General features: G+C 41.1%; 1 protein-coding gene across 2 annotated transcripts in view; it reads left to right on the forward strand.

Annotated features, from left to right (window-relative positions):
- Positions 1 to 22,393, forward strand: part of CHRAC1 (chromatin accessibility complex subunit 1) — a 288,282-nt gene that overhangs the window by 43,872 nt on the left and 222,017 nt on the right. For both annotated transcript variants that reach the window (XM_044067243.1, XR_006364253.1), the window contains exon 2: positions 4,440 to 4,566. In XM_044067243.1, the coding sequence (XP_043923178.1) occupies positions 4,440 to 4,566 (127 nt within the window). The remainder of the gene's footprint in view (positions 1 to 4,439; positions 4,567 to 22,393) is intronic.

Raw genomic sequence — 22,393 nt, forward strand, 5'->3', positions numbered from 1 at the left:
ATAAAGGGGAGAGACTACTACACTCCTTGGACATACAGACAATTACGTTTCTACTTGGACAAAACAAAAAAATTTTCAGAAAAACTGAACAATTGTTTGTATCCTATGCTGCAGGATCACAGGGAAAGGCTATTTCAAAGTGGATAGGACACTGTATCTGGTTCTGCTACAAACAGCATGGGAAACTGTACCTAGTAACATTAGACCACATTCCTCCAGGGCAACTGCCACTTCCACTGCCTACCTTAGAGGAGTACCTACCAAAGACATTTTGGAAGCTGCAACTTGGAGTTCAGTGCACACCTTTACCAAGCATTACCACTTGCCTCTTTATTCTAGATCCAGAGCTGGCTTTGCCACTGCAGTGCTGTAGGGCCTCATAGCCACACCAAACCCTCTGTAGAACCAGCCACCCTGACTCAGCTTTGGGATTCAACCCAAGTGTAATGACTGCAGCAGTGAAACACGATGAACATAGTACAGTTTTGTACCTACCATAAATGTAGATGTTCGAGTGTCTTCACTGCTGCAGTCCTGGTTACCTACCCGCCATCCCCTCTTTCTTACCTGGGTCATATCTATACCTTTCTACACTATTCTACCTATGTGGTGTATTTGCAGGTTACTGAAGATTTTATTTCTACCTTATTGTATGTTTTATTAGCAATATGTATTGCCTACCATTTTTGGTGGCACCAGACATCTGGGGCAAGAAAAACTGAAGAAAATGGTGTTTGCTGCATCGTCTATACCCCTGACACACTGACATCAGGGAAGAAGCGACAGCAACCGACGCCGGACCAAGACTTTGGAACTCTGGCCGACTGCGGGACCGCCTGACAGCAGGATAACCCAAGTGTAATGACTGCAGCAGTGAAGACACTTGAACATCTACATTTATGGTAGGTACAAAACTGTACTTTGTGGTGTAGGAAAATCTGTCCTTTCCTCTCTCCAGAATGCTAAGGTAGCAATAGGAAAGGAGTCTTACCTCAGCTTGAGTATGGTCTCCCATTCATTGCTTCTGTGACACAAGAACTGTACTGCTCTAGAAACCACCCAACTAACATTTCTGGTTCATTAAGCTATATCTTAAAAGGAAAAGGGAACATACCTTCCTTACCTTTGCATAAGCCAAATGGCTCCTCATGCTACAAAGAGCTTCCCTTCTCATAAGTACTTTCTTACCCAAACTGGTATAGGAAGAAAGTTTCCCCTTTTTTGCTAAGAGAATTCCAGAAAGAACTCTGCTTCCGTATAGACTAAGATCCCGTTCTCAAACTACACCCAGTTTACAAACTCCACTGTTCAACGTGAAATGCACAGAGCACATTTTTTCCTGCTCCCCCACAGTTTCGAAAACTTTACCCAAAGATATTAATGACTGGTTATAATGATGTTAATTTTCATAAACAGCTAAAACAGTTCCTTCTCACCCAATTCAAATGCAGTTTCTTGAGAACCCGTGTCATCACTTAATCTGTTCAACCACAATGTTCAACACCCCTGCACTTTCACTGTTGCCAATTCTTTGAGGTCCAGTAGCCCTCATTACTCCTTACATTAGGATATCAAGCATACTGCAGCAGCCATACATCCAAGCACATTACAGAGAAAACATGGCTTCAATCTACTTTTTATACACAACAGTTAAATCTAAAACTTTCTTCACACAAGTTTATTTTTTCTTCCCCTCCCATCCCAACCTTGCTAGATGTACACTTTTTCCCCTTCTCAACTCATATATCCAGAAATTCTTTCCCTGCCACCCTCATCTTTTTTGATAAAACTGTAGCTTTTCTGCCATAAGTGTCCATAGTTGTGCAGAAAATTCATTATGCAGTACAAAAATAGTTTTCTTTTACTAGAGTGCATAGTGAAGTGCAATATTCATTATGCAATATAAATGCCTGTACTAGTCTATGTACGCCTGCTTTAAGAACTTTAACAATGTATTGCCAACTTGGCACCAATTAATTCTACAACTGGTTGTGTATTTTTGATTGTATTGCTGTTTTCTTAATGTGAATTACTGTGTAACTAACTTCTTATATTACCTTGCATACTCTTTTTTTATCTGGTTGTAAACCCTGGGCTTACCCTGAAAATGGTCCATAAATAAACAATCTGAAGTTTTCCTCAGGATTATTTGTATTCTCAGTCTGAAACATTTCTCCTAGCCTTAAAACTAAGAAGGCCAAGTAAATCTTCTATGTGGTTTTCTCCAGCAGTGTTTGAGTATCCTAGCTGTATGGTGTACCAACTATTAGAATTTTTTTCTGCGAGGCTTTGTCAAATTCTGTGAATTTTATGATCACCTCAAGATTTCATTTCTTTATGGTCATATTGTCTTGAACGTTTCTGTTAGGCAGTCATCAGTGACTTGGATCTCTGTTATTTTCCAGTTGTTGCTGTTTCTATTCCTCCTACTTTGTGCAGAGGTTTAGGTTCATTGTTGGTTATTAGGCATGAAGTTCAGGAGATCACTGAGAAGCCTTTCCCAGTTTTTCAGTTTCCCCAGATTATTGCCTGATTAAGTGACTTGATTAGAGTCACACAGTAGGTAAAGGGAGGCTGATGGAGTAAAATCCTAGTCTTTGAAATGCTTGCCCTGTTAAGTATTGTAAGTATTGAGAAAGTTATGTAACTTACTCATATCGCTGTATCACTGGTTCAGATACCGTGTGCTATGGAGGAAGTTGCATTTCCCATTTTGTTGTATCTTTCAGTAACTGTTATCAGTTTACAAAGAATCAAATGCTTTACATAACACTGTGTTGGGAAGTGTTAACCAATGCTTCAGCATATTTCTTTCTTTTGATTGTCCATAGTAGCAGATTTGTCCCTCTTGTGGGAGACTTTTGTATGTATTACATATGTCACCGTAGAAAGAAAGCAAAGATATAGGTAGATGAAGTATTTCAATGTGCACCCACTTTCTGAGCTCTTAGCTGGTGAAAAAGTAAGCTTACCTTGAAGTGTTAGTATCCCCTTCACTAATCATGCTGACTGGCATTCACATCTGCCAGTATCCAAACTTTGACTTTACTAGTCCATCATGTAAGTATTACTTTGCATACTCTTTTTTTTATCTGGTTGTAAACCCTGGGCTTACCTTGAAAATGGTCAATAAATAGTCTATTTGTTCACTGAATCACTGGAGACAAAATAAAGTATTGTAATTCCAAATTTGGAGCACCTTTCTTGTCTTTTTTTTTTTTTTTTTTTTGTGTAATTCTGCAGTTCTGGCATTTGTCATAATATTTGTGCAGCTGCTGAAAACCCTGTTTTGTATAACTTTGCGTCAGCCATCTTTTGCTGCAGAAATTGTAGTTTTATCTGAAGACTTTTCTGTTCTCACCATTTAGTCATAACTGCTTGGGATTTTTGTGCTGTATAGCCTTAGTTTTCTGCAATTAAAATAGAAAAGTAGAAAAACTGTAATAGAATCTTTGCATAATAGTATACCTTCAAGAGAATCATTTGTAAGTAGGTTATGCTTTTTCCAGCACCCCCACAGTCCCACCAGATGATCCTTTAGGGGACAATTTGTAGTAAAGTACTTAAATCCACAAACAGTACGAAACCGAATGAAAAACAAACACTTGAAAATACATAAACGCCTTAGATATTCCACCATGCGTATTCGTCTCATACATAGACATGGGTGCCAAACCCAGGGTAAATCTATGATTCCCCATACACTGATCCAAGTTTTTACTAGAATAAGTGCGGGGAAGAACTTTGCATGGATAGAAAAAACTCCCAAAGAAGGGGTAGCCTGTGAGACACATACTTGTCCCTTCAGCATGTCCAGCTTGTGTTGCAGGCTGGTCATCTGATGAAGTCTATGTATGAGACGAAAACGCATGGTGGAATATCTAAGGCGTTTATGTATTTTCAAGTGTTTGTTTTTCGTTATGTTTCGTACTGTTTGTGGATTTGGTGGTTGAATACAGCTCTATAGTGGATTGTACATCATCTCCATTTCTGCACCTTGCTTTTGGAGTTTTTGGTCATTTTGGGCAGTTTACACCACTTTATTTTTGGTTAAAAGTACTTAAATTCTTTGTTACTTGAATGTTTGTTAAGACATCCTAGTTTTCTGTAATCCTCTTTACACACATCATTAAATTCACAAGGATAACACATTTTGAGAAGTCTTGGGCTGCAAACATTTCAAGCTGAAAAAACGTTAAGCGGTGTATCTGTGAATAGTCCTTGGCCTTGATAGTGATACTACTTTTCATTTAATTGCAACATTTATTTGCGACAGTTGCAAAACATTGCCCATGATCTAATTTTGATAAAATATAGATGTTTATGATGCAATGAAAACCCATGCAGCTTGTGTACTTGGCGTAAGCTCAATAAGAATGACCTGTTTAAATTACGGAATGTCAGAAAGGAATAACAAGTCACTTTTTTGTCTGCTTTAGGAAATGTTTGTCCAGTATCTTGCCAAATATTCTTACAAAAATGGAACTGGAAAAGAAAGGAAGGAACTTGTGTACAGTGACCTGTCAAATACAGTAGCAGAGGCGGACAGATTTCAGTTTCTTGGTGGTATGTTTAAAATTTTACATGAAATCTTACTTATCTGTTATTGTCTAATTTATCAACAAATGAAAAAGCCCAGTTTCTCCTTATCCAACTCTTACAGCGCAATGTGCCATAAAAAAGTCACAACCTCAGAAGTCGTCTCTAGACTGAAACCAGATGTAGCCATGGAGGGCATCCTGCCTCTGGCTGGGGCAGTGGGTATGCATAACGTGTGTTATGTTTTTTCATCGAATAGCTTCAGAAGTAAGTACTATGCTAGCTGCCCTTGTGGGCGATATTAAACCTAACCAGTTTCCCTTTTATGCTCGAAGTAACTATGCTAGATGGTTATAGATTCACCTTAACCAATCCCATGGTCTATTAATTGTATATTCCCCCTAATCAGAATACCTGGGGTCATACCCTAGATAATTTGAGGGGGACCCATGCATGAGGAGAAATTAGGAGCTACATCTTTCCATTAGTAGTACAGGGGGCAATCCTGAGGTAAATTTTCTGTTTCCCAACCATAGATCCAAGTTGCACTTAATATTGATAAGAATGAACTTTGTTTTATGTGGATGGGGAGATTGTTACACATCTACATTATCCTTGGTGAAGTATGCCTGTCCCTCCATCCCTCCAAACCATTCTGTTGATGTTGCAGAAGAGGTTTAGATCCCTTGACTTGAGTATTTCTGATGCCATTTGGCTTGCTGATGGTCAGTAAATCCATCTGAAAAGGGTCTGAAGATGCTTTGTATTCCAGACACAGGCCACTTCTTAGCAGTCTGGAGGAAACTGAGTATAGTGACGGGGCTTTGAGTCAGTCCATTTAGGACATGTTGCTTCTCCTTTTAGTAAGGTATCTCTCTGGGCATTCCAGTTGAATTAATATCATTTATTCAGTTGATCTCATTGTCATTTTTTAAGTAAATGATTCTTGCAGAAGCTGTGAATTGTCTAACTAGCATCTGGAAATCTGCAGCTCAACATACAGTTTCCTTACATTATGCTAGTTGTGTCTTTAAAATTATAAAATAATGGCCATTGTCTTCACTGCCCCCTATGCACAAGGTTTTAATCTGATAAAAAAATAATAAAAAAAACGGACCACTGAGGAAATACGCTATACTTTTATTACTTCGGTGGTCCTGTTTTTTTATTATTTTTTTATTTGGTTGTATAGTCCCATGTGGACTTGTTGAGTGGTTCAAGGTTTTAATCTGATTTCCAGACAGTGCCTGTATAGAGTTTGCATTGTGTTCCACAAACACACTGCGTTACTGGCATTTGGGTAGTAGTGCCCTGCTACCCTCCTCTGGCAGTTTACTAAAGCTCAGAATCTCTCCCACTGCCTGTCTATAGGTGTGATGTACCAGTCACCTGGCAGTAAAAGGACTGCCTTACAAACGGGACCCTTTCAGTTTTCTAGTGCTATAGTAAGAGGAAGATCTCTTGGAAGACTGCTTTGTTCTTTATTTTTAGCTGGTAAGCTCAGATAAACCCTTTTGGGTTTTTATTTCCTACCTATTTTTTTTTCTCTGAGTGCTTGAATAGTGTATTCTGCTGCTTTGATTTTTTTTTTTCCCTGTTTGAGAAATTGCATGTCCTTGGGGTTGGTTGTACTGTACCTACAGTGTAAGGCTTGCACTGTTTATGGTAGGCTTCATTTGAAATTTTTGACTGGGAAATTTGCTGATTTTTGCAGTTTCTTTTCCTTTTGGGTTATGAATATTCCTGGTGGTTGACCAGGTTTACAGCATTTAAAATTATTTTTTCATTTGTTACGATTTTCCTACCGTTTTTATGTTTAACATTTCAGACAGAAAATTTTCATAAGTTTGTCTGATGCTGTTTTAAGTTGTATCTAATGATTTGGGCCTGAAACTAACTTTTAAAACAGTCCACCATCACTCCAGAAATGTATTGTTTTACTTGTTTTTAAACATTTTTCTAAATACATGTTAAATATGTGTTTAATAATGCTTCTAGTTAAATATTCTATGTGGTTGCCATATATTTAAGCTCTCATATTAGTTACATTTGTCAACAGCACTATTAGTAATGGTATAGCTTAATGTATATTAATTGCTTAATTTATGGACAGTTGGTTTATTGAATAATTGTTTGAAGGATTGTAGTCCTAGGGTTTTTAATTGGTGGTTTAATTCATTCTGTTGCATCTGATTTAGTCTTAATACAAGCGAAAATGTGGTGAAACTGTTAGTTTTTATGGTTCTTGTTTTTTGTGGCAATAAAGTTGTCTGGTTATCCAGTATCATGCCTGCCTATTTCTGGAGTGATGGCAGACTGTTTATTGGTTTTAATGTCCAGTGCTTTTCCTCAATTTTGTTTGGTTCCTGAAACTAACTTTCTTAATTAGAATTGGGGAACTTTTGTGGCATGTATTTTGTGCTTTGAACGGTGTTACTAAAACTACTGTTTTTACTCAGTGCAGTGTTCAGAATCGTATCCCTACAGAAGTAGACATCAGATCATTGTTTAGAGGGACAATGACTGAGTTTGCCCATTTTTTTACTCTGCTGACCATGCAGCCATTCTTTCATATTGCTGTGGCTAGTCTTTTGTCCCTTTAGTAGATGGACTCCATTACATACCCTCCTTCCTACCATCTACCCCTAGTAAATCAAGAAATCTGCCTTAGCCTACACATTGTGACTCCACAGTAGCCTTGCGCAGGCTATCGGACCACTCTGCTTTTGCCTACAGGTTCCCTGGTGTGTTAGAACTGCAACTGTGCAGGACACCAGAGTCAGACATGTCCTCCAGGGCTTTACCATTGCCTGGTTCAGCTACAGGAGAAACAAATTTTTAGTTGCCGGAGAAGTTAGGGGTGCAGAATCTGTTACCAGTGTTAATACATCTCTCCCTGTGGATTCTCCCAATTGTGTATTGCATGCAAAAAAAGAGGCAGATGACCCACCATGTTTCAGAGCAACAGCCTGATTGTCTGCTCTGCCATGCCTGCCTCCAAGCCTCCGTATTTGTGGTCCCTGCTTCTGTGTCCCTGGCAACCCTCTCCAAAAAAATAAATAAATAAATATAAAAAAAAAAAAGGCTTCTTCAAACCCAGTCCATCAAGATAAACTAGTCAGGTGGCTAGAATTTCAGGGAAAGAAGCTGACGCAGTCTAGTGCGCTAGATTTTAAGCTACTTAATTACCAGTTTTTATGTCAAAGTTTGTGTTCAGATAAATGTGTAGTTTAGATGAGTTTGCTGAATAGTTACCTGTAGAGCAGAAAGTCTGTGAAAGGGAGAGTTTCCAATGTTCAACTGTCAAAATATGCTTTAAAGATTGCCTTGGAGGGGACTGATACTGTTTTGTAGAAATGCGGTGACCTCGATTGTGGTAAGGAGGTATGGTTGGCTGTACAACCAAAACTTTTCTGATGAGTTAAATATGAGATTTTGAATGCTCCCTGTGAAGCTGATTGTGTGTTTGGTACAGCAACTACTCACTGGGATGACTGAGGTAAACTGATGCAAGGGATATCTACAATGTTTCGTATTCCCAACTTTTCCTATATTAAGCAAGATAATTTTTGATGGCCCAGCAAACAGAAGTCCCAACCCAACAAAAAAAAAAAAAAAGCCACCAGAAGGAAATTAAGGAACTAGAACTCTGCCAAACCTAACAAGAGGGGTTCCTTTCCCAAAAATATACCCCCCTTCCCAACCTATGATTGCACATAGGCTATTCACCCATCATTCCTGAGTTCCCTGTTGGGTTCCTGTTCGTGAAAGTTAGCTGTCAGCAAGGTGGCTTGGCCATCAGTGATTTCCAACAAATGGATACTTCCCATTGCTGGCAGAGGTTGCAGGTGTTGGTGAAAAGAAAATCCATCTCCGTTGGAGGGGGGGTTCCCCCTCATCCACCAGATCAGACTCTGCATTTCTCCTATGTTCCGGGACATGCTGACTGCAGGAGTAATAGAGATGGTCCCTCCTTTAGAGAGAATGATATTTTTCTACTCCAGAATTTCCCTAGTCCCCAAAAAAGAGCTGTTATGGAGACCGGTGCTTTACCTATCCTTTCTGCGTATTTAGATCCCCAAGTTTAACATGCTCACCCTCCAGACAGTGCCTCCTCTGCTGCCGGACCACTGCTTCATGCTGACCCTGGACTTGAAGGAAGTGTATCATCATGTCACCATTGTTTATCACTTCAGGAGATATCTGAGATTTGTGGTGACTTGCTTGTGTTGTCAGTTCTTTGCATTGCCCTTTGGGCTATCCACTGCACCTCAAGTGTTTACAAAATGCCTTGTTCCAGTAGAGGTCCACTACTGGACTCTTGGCATTCACAATTTTCCTTAGTTGGATGACTGGCTGATGTATGCAGAGTCTGCAAATGGATATTTGGAATTGCTAGAGAAGATCTCAATCTTACTCTCCCAGCTAGAGTTCAAGTTGAACCTTTGGAATTAGTGTCTGACACACTCAAAGACTCCTCTTTATGGGGTGCTTAATCAACACTGACCAAATAATGGCCATTCTTCCTGAAGACAGTGTCCTGTCCTATCAGATGCTGTTTCAGGAATTCTCCAGCATGAACTTCACCTTGGCAAGAGAATTCCTAAAAACTGTAGGACTGATGGTGTCCATGATTCTTATAACACTGGTCCATCATAACATTGGTCCATCTCCACATGAGGAAAATTTAGTGGTATGTATGAAATTGTTTGACCTAGCAAGTACGTTCCATGCAATCCCAGTTGCCAGTGATGCTCTTTTATTAGATGAGAGTTGCAGTGGTGGAAAACACAGTTGAGTGTCAATCCAGGACTCTGTTCTTCTTACCTGTTCTGACCCAATCTGTCCAGACAGACTCATTTGACTTTTTGCTTGGAGAGATGTGTCAATGGGAGTGCAGGTGCAGGCCACTTGAGAGTCCCATAGATGTACAGAAGCACATAAGTATCAAGGAAATATTGGCAATGATCCATGCCTTGAAAATCATTCACCACTTATGGACTCTAGGTATTCCTCTTGTGATTACAGATAACACCACAGTGGTGCCTCAACAACCAAGGGGGAAAAAGGTTATATCCTTTTATGCTGGTTGGCAGTGATGGCCTGGGTTACATCATTCCCATCAAAACTAGCAAGCGAACTAAAACATAAAACTGAACTCCAGCATCGTAAAATGATAAAATATTTATTGTAAGACTATGACATAAGCGCTTTCATCTCTCAAGGGAACTTCATCAGCTAAATAACATTTCATACCTCCACACTTGCTAGTTTTGTGTTTGGCCATTTTTTTGGATTTACTTAGCATTCCCATCAAAACTAAATGTTGTTGCAGACAGACTAAGCAGATCCTGATTAGACCTGCACAAGTGGCAACTCATGGCAGTGTGGTGGTCAGGATTTAGTCCAGATGTGGAGAATGCCTCAAATCTGTTTGCCTCCTTTCAAAACAGACAGCTGGAGAAATTTATGTTCCAGACATCCTTGCAGTCATGCTTGGAGAAATAGAAGCATTCTCGTTCCCTTGATCATTAATGTTCCTGTATGCTTTTCCACCCTTTCCACCGATTCACAAGCTACTTTTAAGGATTCAGAGGGAAATGCCAGAGATCAGTGCGGTGTCCCTTGCTGGCCTAGGCAATCTTTGTTCTCCCTTATAGTGGTGGGAAAGGACAATTTCTTAAAACGTGCATATTTTCTGTCCTTGACCTAGCACTCTTGTGTGGGGTCATTTACTGCACTGTTATAACTTGATATTACTTGTGAACCTCTGCTATCTCTGAAAAAAACAAAAACAAAAAAAAAAAAATCTTGCTTTTTTCCCACTTTTCTGAGAGTTAAAAAAGTTCAGTTACAGGCTTGCTGTTCCTGAACTGTTTGAAAGTTTCTGTGAGGCCATTTTTGCTTGGGCTAAAGGAAAGTCTCTCTGTTTATCAGTGGCAGTGAATAACATTGAGTAGCTTCCCTGCCCCCCGCAGAGGTGGTTACTGACTTGAAACTGTAGTTTTATTGGCCACTAGGGGTAATTTCCAAAACTCCTTCTTCTTCCTCTCTTAAAACCTAGTTGCCTCGTGGTTTGGGCGTCTTTTCAGGCTTGTTGGCTGTTGGTGAAGCACCCTCCAAGAGGAAAAAACGCTGAGAGAAGAAGGGAGCCACTTTTGAGATTTTAAGTATTTTTTCTCTGTTTATTTGCTAAGTTTTTCTGCATAGCTGCCTAGCTTGAGCATTTGCTGGCTTGTTAAACTTGATTTCTGTATTAGTAGCTGTATTTAGAGCACAACCAAAAGCTGTTTGCTGAATTTCCTGTTTGCACTTAATTTTAAATCGTTTTTTTCTTAAAACTTGCATATTTTCTGTCCTTGACCTAGCACTCTTGTGTGGGGTCATTTACTGCACTGTTATAACTTGATATTACTTGTGAACCTCTGCTATCTCTGAAAAACAAAACAAAAAAATCTTGCTTTTTCCCACTTTTCTGAGAGTTAAAAAAGTTCAGTTACAGGCTTGCTGTTCCTGAACTATTTGAAAGTTTCTGTGAGGCCATTTTTGCTTGGGCTAAAGGAAAGTGTCTCTGTTTATCAGTGGCAGTGAATAACATTGAGCAGCTTCCTTGCCCCCCGTAGAGGTGGTTACTGACTTGAAACTGTAGTTTTATTGTCCATTTTGGGTCTATTCCTGCTTCTTTCCAGCCCCTACTATCAAGCACGCTTTAATGTGCTTTAGCGCGATTTAGCGCGGAGTTGCCACTAGAGCAGCATCGGGCAGCGCCGGTTAAACAAGGTTAAACTCTTTTGGCTCCAGAAAGTCTGTTCTTCAATTTTTCCCTTAGAACTGCTCTGTTAGGAACCTAAACAGTTTACACCTTCACTAAAAAGTGCAGCACTTGTTCCAAATAGCTTTTTCTTCTTAAAAAGCTCAGCACTTGTCTTATAAGCATATCCCTTGTCTTATAAGCATTCTCTTTGCAGGTCAAGCACTCCTATATTATATAAATCTCTCACTAGCAAAACCCCCCAGGAGTGCCCACTTCCCTGCTAAGCCCACTACTTTTCTGTCTCATACCAACTCATAAATCTTTCTAGCATGTAGAAGGGTCAGATGCTGGCGTCCTCTCCTGCCCAGTTGGTGAATCTGGGAATTCTGAGACAATGTTACAATTGCCTCATGTACACGGACAACCCTCTCCTCCTCCCACGTAACACTAACACTTGTGAGAGATGCAGCTATTTAGCCAAACTGGAGGCTGAGCTCTCTCAACTCAGGACTGGCAAGACCAATCAGGAGGAGAAGGCAACTACACACACCACAATACCAGTCTCACATAACTCAACCACACCACTGAATCAAACACATAAACACACTAAGACATACTGGAGGCTCTGAGTAAAATTTACCTAAACAGCAGAGGCCTCCAAAGCAGACACCCAAGCAACTGCAAACTCAATACACCACACAAACAACACATAAACAACAAAATCAGTGTGCAAAGCAGTCACTGCCCTTAAGGCCAAATACAACACCAAACATACTTGTCATAGGTGACTCCATAGTCAGACACACTGACGTCCCACTCACCAGGCTGAACAAGGAGAAGGTCACGGTAAGGTGCCTATCGGGCGCTAGAATCCGCCACATAACACAAGCACTCAGGTCACTCCACGGCAAGTACAAGTATGACACAGTCATTGTCCATGCTGGTGTGAACGACCTGAGACGAACCTCCCTGGACTACATGAAAAGAGACATAGAGGAGCTCTCTGATTATGTAGCCCAGGCAGGTATGACCCTGACCCTGAGCAGTATCCTTCCTTCACCAAGAATGATGCCACAATATAGTGACAAGATGATCAGCTTTAACAATTGGCTTAATTTCTGGTGTCATTCAAAGGGGATCCAGTGCCTGTCTGCCTGGGATGACATGCTCGACAAGCCACGCTGCTTCGCAAGGGACGGCTTGCACCTGTCACCCCTGGGATTCCGGATATTGGCTAAGGCTCTTGCCACCCCCATAGTGCCTTTTTTAGGCAAGGCTCAAATTCTAAACCTACCACCCTAGAAAACAAAAACGTGAAGAAACTAAGGGTAATGCTGCTTAATGCCAGAAGTCTAAATCTCAAAATGCACGCACTCAAGGCCCTTCTCAGTATGGAGAACATCGATGTCTGTGCTGTGACTGAAACCTGGTTCAAATCTCCTGAGAGCACCCCGGCACTATCAGGTTTCATCTCATATCATGCGTTCTGGCCCCAAAACCCGGACCACACCACAAAAGGAGGGGGTGTATCCATATTCATCAAGGATACCCACACCTCCAGGTTGGTGGCTACGCACGAAGCATCGGAAACCATCCAGGTGCAATTAACCATAGGCAAAACTGCTCTACAATTTGTAGCATGCTACAGGCCACCCTCTCAAACTCAGGAAACCCACACAGCCTTCCTGAAGACACTGGAGGGTATAAATGTATCACCAAACACCATCATATTGGGTGACTTCAACTACCGAATATAGACTGGGAACATTACTCAAGCCCAAACTTTCTAGCCCAAAGGTTCCTGGAGTTCATAAATTCAAATGCCATGGAACAACTAGTCACTGTCCCCACAAGAGGAGAAAATATACTAGATCTCATCATCACGAACATGGGGACAAAATGCTCCACACCGGAAGTATATCCCTCATTGGTGAGATCAGATCATAAACTAATCTCACTAGAAATCCACATCCCGCCCCCACCCCAAACAAAAAAGACCACAGTGAAGAACTTCTCTAAAGCAAACTTCACACTACTCAAGACAGGTGTGGTATCCTTCAAGGCCCCCGAACCAATGGAAACCACAACCCAAGCTGCGGAAGCCCTTATAAATGCCTTCTATGAACACCTTCAGGACTGCATGGATCAGGCAATCCCAAATAAAACCAAGACTCTTTCCACCAAGGGCAAACGTCCAGTCTGGTGGACCCCAGCCATAAACAAACTCTACAATAAGAGGAGAAAGCTATTACATGATAGAGCAAAATCCCAAAAAGGGAAGGCATCTTTGATCAGCACTAGCAAGAAACTACGATCCCTCATAAAATCATCCAAGGCCAACTTTGAGAGAAAAATTGCCATAGATTCAAAAGACAATCATAAAGCCTTCTTCAGCTATGTCAGAAACCTGGGTGGAAACTCCCAGATATGCTCAGAATTAGTCCAAAATGATACAAAAATCACTGAACCCACAGACATTGCCAACATACTGGCAGACAGGTTCAGCGCAAACTTCACCCCCCTCTTCCCCCCCAAAAGGAGAGATAACTATCCCAACTGAGAGTAGCCTCCCAGACATCTCAAATGCACAGGTGAAAGCTGCTCTCTCTCTAAAGCAAAAAACACAGCATCAATGGGACCGGATGGGGTCCCCGGCTGTGTGCTACATGAACTCAATGAAGAACTAAACCCGCACATAAGGCAGCTGTTTAATCTTAGCCTCACCACAGGATATGTGCCCAAGGAGTGGCGTATGGCAACTGTGGTCCCACTCCACAAAGGCGGTGCCTCTACGGACCCTGGTAATTACCGCCCCATAAGCTTAACAAGCCTGGTCTGCAAAGCTATGGAGAGGATCATAATGGAACTCATAAACAAGGACATAGGGGACTTGCAGACCTTGGACCCAACCCAGTTTGGCTTTGTCAAGGGCAGATCTTGCCTTTTGAACTTGGTCGACTTCTTCGAAACAGTCACCAAGGCCATTGATGAGGGAAAGGCAGTCCATACAGCCTACCTTGACCTTGCAAAGCTTTCACACAATACCCCACTCTGGTATTATAGAGAAACTTACCAGCTTAAATGTAAACCCATATGTCACAAGATGGGTTGCAAACTGGCTAAAGGACAGAACCCACAGGGTTAGAGTTGCTGGAGCCATGTCAGACTCCAAGCCGGTTACAAGTGGAGTCCCACAGGGCTCAGTCCTTGGCCCCCTATTGTTCGGCATCTACTTCTCAGAAGTACAGGCAAACATAGGAGGACTATGGCTGACAAAGTTTGCGGATGACTGCGAACTGGGTGCCATAGTGGATAGTACATCGGACACAGACATCCTTCAGAGGGGTCTCACGGAAACTGATAGCTGGTGCCAGAGCCATGGCCTGAAGTTAAACGCAAAAAAGTGTATAGTCATACCCTTCGGGAAAAACAAGGTAACCCCAAGCTACCATATAGGTGGCAACCCACTAAGCACAGAAGAGGTTATCAGGGTCCTGGGGACCCAGGTTGACAGTGGCCTCTCATTTGACGCTCACGTTGCTAAAGTGGTTCGAAAGACCTTCTACATTGCCCACCTGATCATGAAGGGATTCACATCCAGATCAAGTGAGGTCATTGTTCCCCTGTACTCTTCACTTATCAGACCAATGATCGAGTACAATGCCCCATTCGGGATGTATCTCACCCGACACCTGCAGCAATTGGAGATACCCCAAAAGTTCCTCACCAAAAGGATAAAGGGACTCCCAAAACCTGTCATATGCTGCCAGACTGAAGAAACTCCAACTCTATTCAGTTGCATACCGTCTGCTCAGAGGTGACCTGTGCCTGACATACAAGGCCATGACCAACCCGGAATTAATGGACATGCTCCACCTCAAAAAATCCAAATCCACCAAAACCACTAGAGCAAGAGACTTAAACCTTAGCACGGATATAAATAGGACGTGCTGGAGGGATAGATTTATCACCCAGAGACTCCCCATGCTGTGGAATAAAATCCCGGTCCATGTGAGGCAGAGCACCTCGCTGGCTCTGTTCAAGAGAAATCTTGACCGGTGGATGGGAGATCATAGGTTTACCCGGGGAATCATCTCTGTGTCACTACTGGACAGAGGCACAACAAACTAATGGGCACAGTATTTCTAACATAAGGGGCGGCGTAAGCCACATAACTTTGGGCTAGGCTTATAAATGCCCTAGGGCAGTTAGCCTAGTACAAACCTATGAACCTATAAACACTTCTTCACAGTTTGGATTTGCTCACACAGTCTCAGGGGGGTGACTGGTGCACTCCATTTTGGAGCAAGTACAGATGACATCCTGAGTGATTCAGTCTTGGCTCTGTTTAGGTACTTGTTTCTTGAGGATATGAAGTAGGTGTTTAAAGGAGGGCATAAAATCTACTACAAAAAATTATGTTTGGAAAAGGATGAGGTTTTCTAAATGGTGTCTTAAGTGTGGACAGAAGGTCCCTTGAGGTTAGCATCACTCGTCTTGAAATGTTTGTGTGAGCTACTTCAGGAGGGCTTGTCACATGTGTCCATTAAGGTGCATTTAGCAGCCATCTCTGCTTGTCTGCTATTGGATCCCTCTCTTTTTCTTCTCCTTTTGGTAAAATAGTGTATGAAAGGAGTATTGCGTATAAGATTCCCTTTTGCAAGCAAATTCCTCCTTTGTGAGATGTCAACTGTGTGCTGGAAAAATTGATTTTACCACGGTTTGAACCTGCCACTCATGTTGATTTGAAGCTCCTAACATGGGAAACTATTGTGCTTTATTGCTCTGATACCTGCAAAGGGGAGTCTCTGAGCTGCAAGCTCTCATGCTGGGATAGTCTTATCTGATTTTCCACAGCAATAGGGTAGTGTTGTGTACTAACACCGGTTTCATGCCGAAAGTGGTCAAAAGTTCACTGTCAACCTCCCCGAGTATAAAAGAGAGGATACTTCATACCTTGGATGTGTACTGGCAGCTCAGGTATTACCTTGACAGATTGAAACCCTTCAGAAAGGCTGAAAATGATTTTTTATTTCCTACATAAGGCCAACCTGTCTCTAAGCAAACCATTGCATGTTGGTTGTTCTTTTGTATTGTGTTTTGTTACACCCACCAGCAGCTTGGTCCTCTTTCCATACCTTTACAGAGCACTACATGCTGGTTGCCTTTTCTAGATCCAGAGCATGCTTTAAGACCATTCTCCATGGGCTCCTGGACCCTTATCCTTCCTCCTCCCAGGTTGGGTAAGCTCTGGCAGTGCGTCTGTTTGTTGAACATAGTACAGTTATGCAAGTCCTTCTTACCTGAAAGAGTGAATGTTCTTGGAACACACTGCCTTATTGGTAGTAGCAACCCACCATACCCTTTTTGAATTTACATAGTTTGGGTTACTGTGGAGCACTGTTCTATGGCCTTTTTGTGTGTCTTTGTATGTTTTTTGGTTTTGGAACAGGAGGTGCTTGTAAAGCTTGTGTTTCTGTCTTCTCTTCCTGCTGAACCCTAGAAAACTGAAAGGGTCCAGTCTGTGGGTTTGTACGGATGTCCCTGTACTGCCAAGTGATTGGTCCATCACATCCATAGACAGGCAGTGGGAGGGACTCTGAACTTTAGTGGATTGCCAGAGGAGGTTAGCAAGATATTACTATCTGAATGTCAGTAAGACAGTGTGTTCTACAAACATCTACTGTTACAGGTAAGTAGGACTTGAGCAAATGTACTTTATCTCTGTATCTTTCTAGGATTCATCCAAGAAACTTGAGGGATATTTCCACCTCAAACTCATTCTAGAATGGAGTGGTGGACAGCAGTACATACTCTAGGTGATACTTACTCAGGGAAGAGTTGTGTAGACCAGTCAGTTTGGGCATCAGCTGTGGTGCACAGTATTCATGTAGGAAACCATGGATCACAGTCTGTGCACCATGTAAGGACTAGCCACTTAGCCATGTAAAAATTGTCTGTAAGTAATTTGGTCACATTGACTAATGTCGCCAAAATGGACATGGGTATTTGTTGGTTGTAAATGGGTTGAGGACCTGGCCTATTCCAACCTACACCAGGTACCCATGCTAATGGTGAGAGGGTTATGTGTGTCCCTATTGGCTAGTATGTTTCCCCACTGTAAAGCCCATTAGGCCTGAGCCAATAAGTTACTAGCCACGTGGTGCTATGTTGCTCAGTTTGGGTTACCTGGGATTCCTCTATTGAGCAAAAGCTGGAGGTAAAACCAATTAATGTACGAAAAATGAACTACAGATCGCTGCACTCGGTGAAGGTTCACTGACAGGACACAGCTTGGAAGTGGAGGACATGATGTTAAGGATGAGGCTGGACAGCCACTGCATCTAGGAGACAAAGATGGAAGAGTTGTGCAGCAAAGCCACTTAGCGTGGGATCCAAAGTGTACTATTTGGATGACAGATTAGAAATGATGTGGGGAAGTTTGGTGAGGAAGAGGCTTCAGAAAACTGTGGGTGATGTCAGAATTGTTGACAGACTCTTGGTAATCAGACACCAGTACAAGGATAGGGCGGTAGTCGTAATCTCAGCCTGTGCCCCTCAGCAGAATAGGAAAGAGGAGATATAATTGGGAAGAAAAGAGTAGTCTCGCTGGAACTGAATTAATCATAAAGTTTTTGAGAGTGTCTTCATGTGGTAGACCCTGCTTTTACAAATACAATACTGAAGTTTAGACTATATTTTGTATATCAGGAAAAAAAGGTAGGTTAAAAAATAAAAATAAAAAAGAAGACTGGGTGCACAGGTCCCAGGTGCAATGACTGAAAAAAGGCAGTGCAGTATCCTTAGGATGTGGAAATACTCCTACCACAGGGTTAGGCCAGGCTTACACGGGGTGGCACCCCTGTGGTACAAGGAAAAAGTAGTACACAAAAACTGATAGGCCAAGAAAGGGGTATGGAGATGACAAAAATGGATTGCTGAGGATAAGGAAGAAATTTGTGGTGTAACTATTATGGAAAAGCCCAGAATTTCCAAACAGAGGATATTAAGGAAGAGAGAAATCTAAGGAAAGAAAATATTTGCAGAAGAGAAACTGTCAAAAACTACAGACAAATTTTTAGAATATTAAAGGAGAACCGCAACCGCACCCACGCTTGACTTAATAGAGATGGATAGACATATCAGTAGCCAAAAGAAGCAGATTACAGAAAATAAGACCTAAAATGTTAGACTGTTAAAAGAGATGAACATAGTAATCAGGACTGTTAAGAGAAATTCATGTGATATAACAGGATATACAGTTGTGCAGCTAAACTAATAATGGATGGTGTTGCCTCAAAAATTTACATGACCAAAGGTAAGAAATGAACCAAACAAAATGCCACCATGGAAACCTTGAATAGAGACCTATAAAGCAACTAAGACAAGAAGCACCATTGCTTAAAGAATACAGAAAAGGGAGCAGATCTTTAAGAATCCTTAGAAAGATAGATTAGTTGAAAACAATGTACAATATCAACAGACCAGGCTTTATCATGCACCATTTCCAATGATCTAAAAATATCAGCACAAGCAGAAAAATGTAGTTGGTATACAGATAAGTAAAAAGTACAAAATGAACAATTCAGTGATGACCCAAAAAGGTTTTATAGAGAGTTAGGAAGTAAAGCAACTGAATTATAAACACTACCAAAAAAAAAAAGTAGAAATAGGTACATTTTTGGAAAGTATTTATGAAGACCCTGTTGATCAAAAAGATGCTGAATGGATAGAAGAATTAAAAGAAAAATTAAGGAGCTCTAATGTAGATAATATGAATAGGATGAATCAGCAGGCACCGAAATTGAGACAAAATTAACAAAAGCTCTTAAATGGAAAATCCCAGGCCCAGACACAGTACCTAACTTCTGGCTGAAGGTATTGAGGCTAAATCTTTGTGTAAATATTTTAAGTAAGACGACGCATCCTGAACATATATCAACTCGTCGTTAAGAATGAACCTGAAACCATCCTAAAACTTTAGACCAATAACTTCCCTTCAAATGGTTTACAAATTATATACCAAAACTGATGCAGAGTTTATAGTCCTTTCAAAAAACATTCAGTTATGTTAACAGAACAAAAACGTGAAAGACATTTGGAACAAACGATCTTTTGTTGCTAAACAAAGCCATGATAAAGTTGTAAAATGGAAGAATTTAAGTATGGCATGGGTAGATTACAAAAACACTTTTCAGTATCCCACATTCATGGAAGGTGGAATGCTTGTAGATGCACAAGATAACCATATGCTGATCAATTACATCATAGTGGCAATGAAACCGTGGCAGACCACTTTGCAACTAAACCATGATAAAGGACAAATTATTATCCCTGGGATAAAAATTCAAAGGGGTATCTTCCAGGGTGATTCTTTACCAGTGCTATGTTGTCTTGCCCTTAACCTGTTAAGCTTTTTAGGTTAGCTTATAGTTTCAGTTTAAGTCCTAGAAACTAACATTGTTCTAAAAACATCTTATCTACATTTTTTTGTGGATTATTTAAAATTGCACAGTTCATCTGACAAGGATCTATAAGCATAACTAAAAATGGTTAAACTTTTTCAGATCATACATGACTTCCAAAATGGCTGCACATTGAGTAACAGCTTAATTCTAGCTCTCCCAGTGTGAAAACAGAAATTTAGCAGAAAAAGACATTGGACTTTTGTGCTTCTGGGTAAACTTTAGTAGCTGCCTTAGTAGGTGCACTACCTGGATGGCAGGAAAAAAGAAATACAGAGCACCTGAAAAAAAATCAGATACAAAAGGTGAGGAAAAAACACTGACTGAGAAAAGTATTGCAGCTGTTCAGCAAAACGCAGTGCAAGCTCCAGACATGCCTTCCAATATCCTAGAGGAGAGTACAAGACAACTGCACACAGACATGGTTAAAGTAAACAAATCACTGATAGAGTATATCAAATTGAACAAGAAAAGGCTGGAAGAAGCTTTAAACAGATATTCATAATGAGATGGTAAAACTGCAACTGTCAGAGGTCAAAATGAAGAAAAGGCTTGCTGAATATGAATGAAATTGTTCAAGAAGAGATGTTTCAAAAAATAAAAGAATTAGAGGACAGAGCATGTAGGGAAAACCAAGATTGTCAGCTGTACCAAAAAGGCTGGAAGGAACATACTATTAATTTTATGAAAGCACAAATAAGCAACTGGACTGATATTCCACAGCAGGAGTTGTTAACTGGAAAGAGCACATTGCGTGTGTGCTCCAAACCTGGCTATGAGAAAGCAACATATACTTTTAATAGTTAAGATGGAATCCTACCAGCAGGAGTTGATTCTGACAAAACTGTGGCAGAAGGATGAAGCACTAAAAGTTTGAAGGCAGCAGTGTTTTTGTGGAGAATGATTGATTACTCATTGTACACCAGGCAGAGAAGGAGTACATTTATTCTGCTATTCAGGGAATGTCGAGAAGCAGGAATGAGATTTCAAACTGCTGTATCCAGCTATCTTTAAAATATTCTTTCCTGGAGGAAAAAATAATTGTATGCCAAGGAGGAAATATAAAAGTTTGTCCAACAAAAAGTGAGCTGTGAAACAGAGAGATTCTGCTTCTCGTTTTTCTGATAATAAAGACAGAGACTGTGCCAGTGGAGCCTTTTTGAATGTTTCAACAGGAAATGCATGAGAGAAGGAAGGGAGCATGAGAGTTGACTAGAAGACTCTAGTACACTGGAAATGAAGCAGGGACTGGATTTGGGAGATGAAGATGAAAATAAATAAAACCAGTAACTTGGAAATTGACAAATGTGGAATGAGAAAGCGGCAATTATATTTGTGAAATATGACGGAACAAGAAAAATTAAGAAATATTGGATATTTTTAGACTTTGCTGGACTTTGGGGGGGGGGATTCTAAAGCATATGCCCTGCTTCATGTCATTAATGTTCTGAAGGATACTTGGGGGAGGGGAAGAGGAGGGAGAAAGTTAACTGTAAGTAAAACATTTTTTTTTCTTAGAAGTACTATTTTTATGGTACATGATTTTCTTTGCATGCTATAAAGTTGTTTTCTCAGTTGTTTTTTTTTTTTTGTGTAATGGAGATACTATTGTAAACAGATGCTCCTGTTTTTCTCTCTCTCCCTTCTCTCTTTTTCATTGCTCAGTTTTAAGAAATGTATATAAATGTATGGGTTGATGTCCCTCATCAAATGCTCTAAAGCTAGCTATGAAAACAAAATTGCAGCAGATAGTAAAGACAACTACAAGGCATTCTATAGTTATGTAAAGAATGTCCATGGCAATACCCAGATTTGCTCTGAGCTACTGCACAATGGCACCTCTTATACCGTGCCAACAGATATTGCCAGTATACTGGCCGACATATAAAGTGCCAACTTTACTACTACCCCCCCCCCAAAGGACCAATCACAATAACCAGTAGATTGCCAGGCACCCAGTATTACTGCTGCACAGGTTAAAACAGCAATGTCCAATGCCAAGAATACAGCTTCTATGGGATCTGACAATATCCCTGGCTGTGTTCTTCATGAACTACAGAGTGAACTGGCACCTCAACTGTGTGCCCTTTTCAATCACAGCCTCACCTCAGGCTTTGTCCTTACCAAATGGTGCACTGCTACAGTCATCCCTCTCCACAAAGGAGGAGCGACTACAGACCCTGGGAACTGTCGTCCCATTAGCCTGACAAGTCTGATATGCAAGGCTATGGAAGGCATCATCATGTACCTAATAAACAAGGAAATAGGGACCCTCCAAACTCTGGATCCTACGCAGTTTGGTTTTGTTTAGGGTAGATCATGCCTGCTCAACTTGGTCAACTTCTTTGAGTCAGTCACCAGAGCTGTGGATGAAGGCAAGGTGGTTCATACAGCCTACCTTGATCTGGCCAAGGCCTTTGATACCAATCCCCACTCAGGAATCATAGAAAAAACTCACTAAGCTGGGCATCAACCCCTATATCACTAGGTTGGTTGCAAACTGGCTGACAGAACCCACAGTGTGAAAGTAGCTGACTCCAAGTCAGACTGCTGACCAGTCATGAGTGGAGTCCCACATGGTTCGGTCCTGGGTCCTCTGCTGTTTGGTATCTACTCTGAAGTCCAGGCCAACACA

This window comes from Protopterus annectens, chromosome 3.part1, assembly GCF_019279795.1.
Source record: "Protopterus annectens isolate FY-2018-M chromosome 3.part1, PAN1.0, whole genome shotgun sequence".
Taxonomy (NCBI): Eukaryota; Metazoa; Chordata; order Ceratodontiformes; family Protopteridae; genus Protopterus; species Protopterus annectens.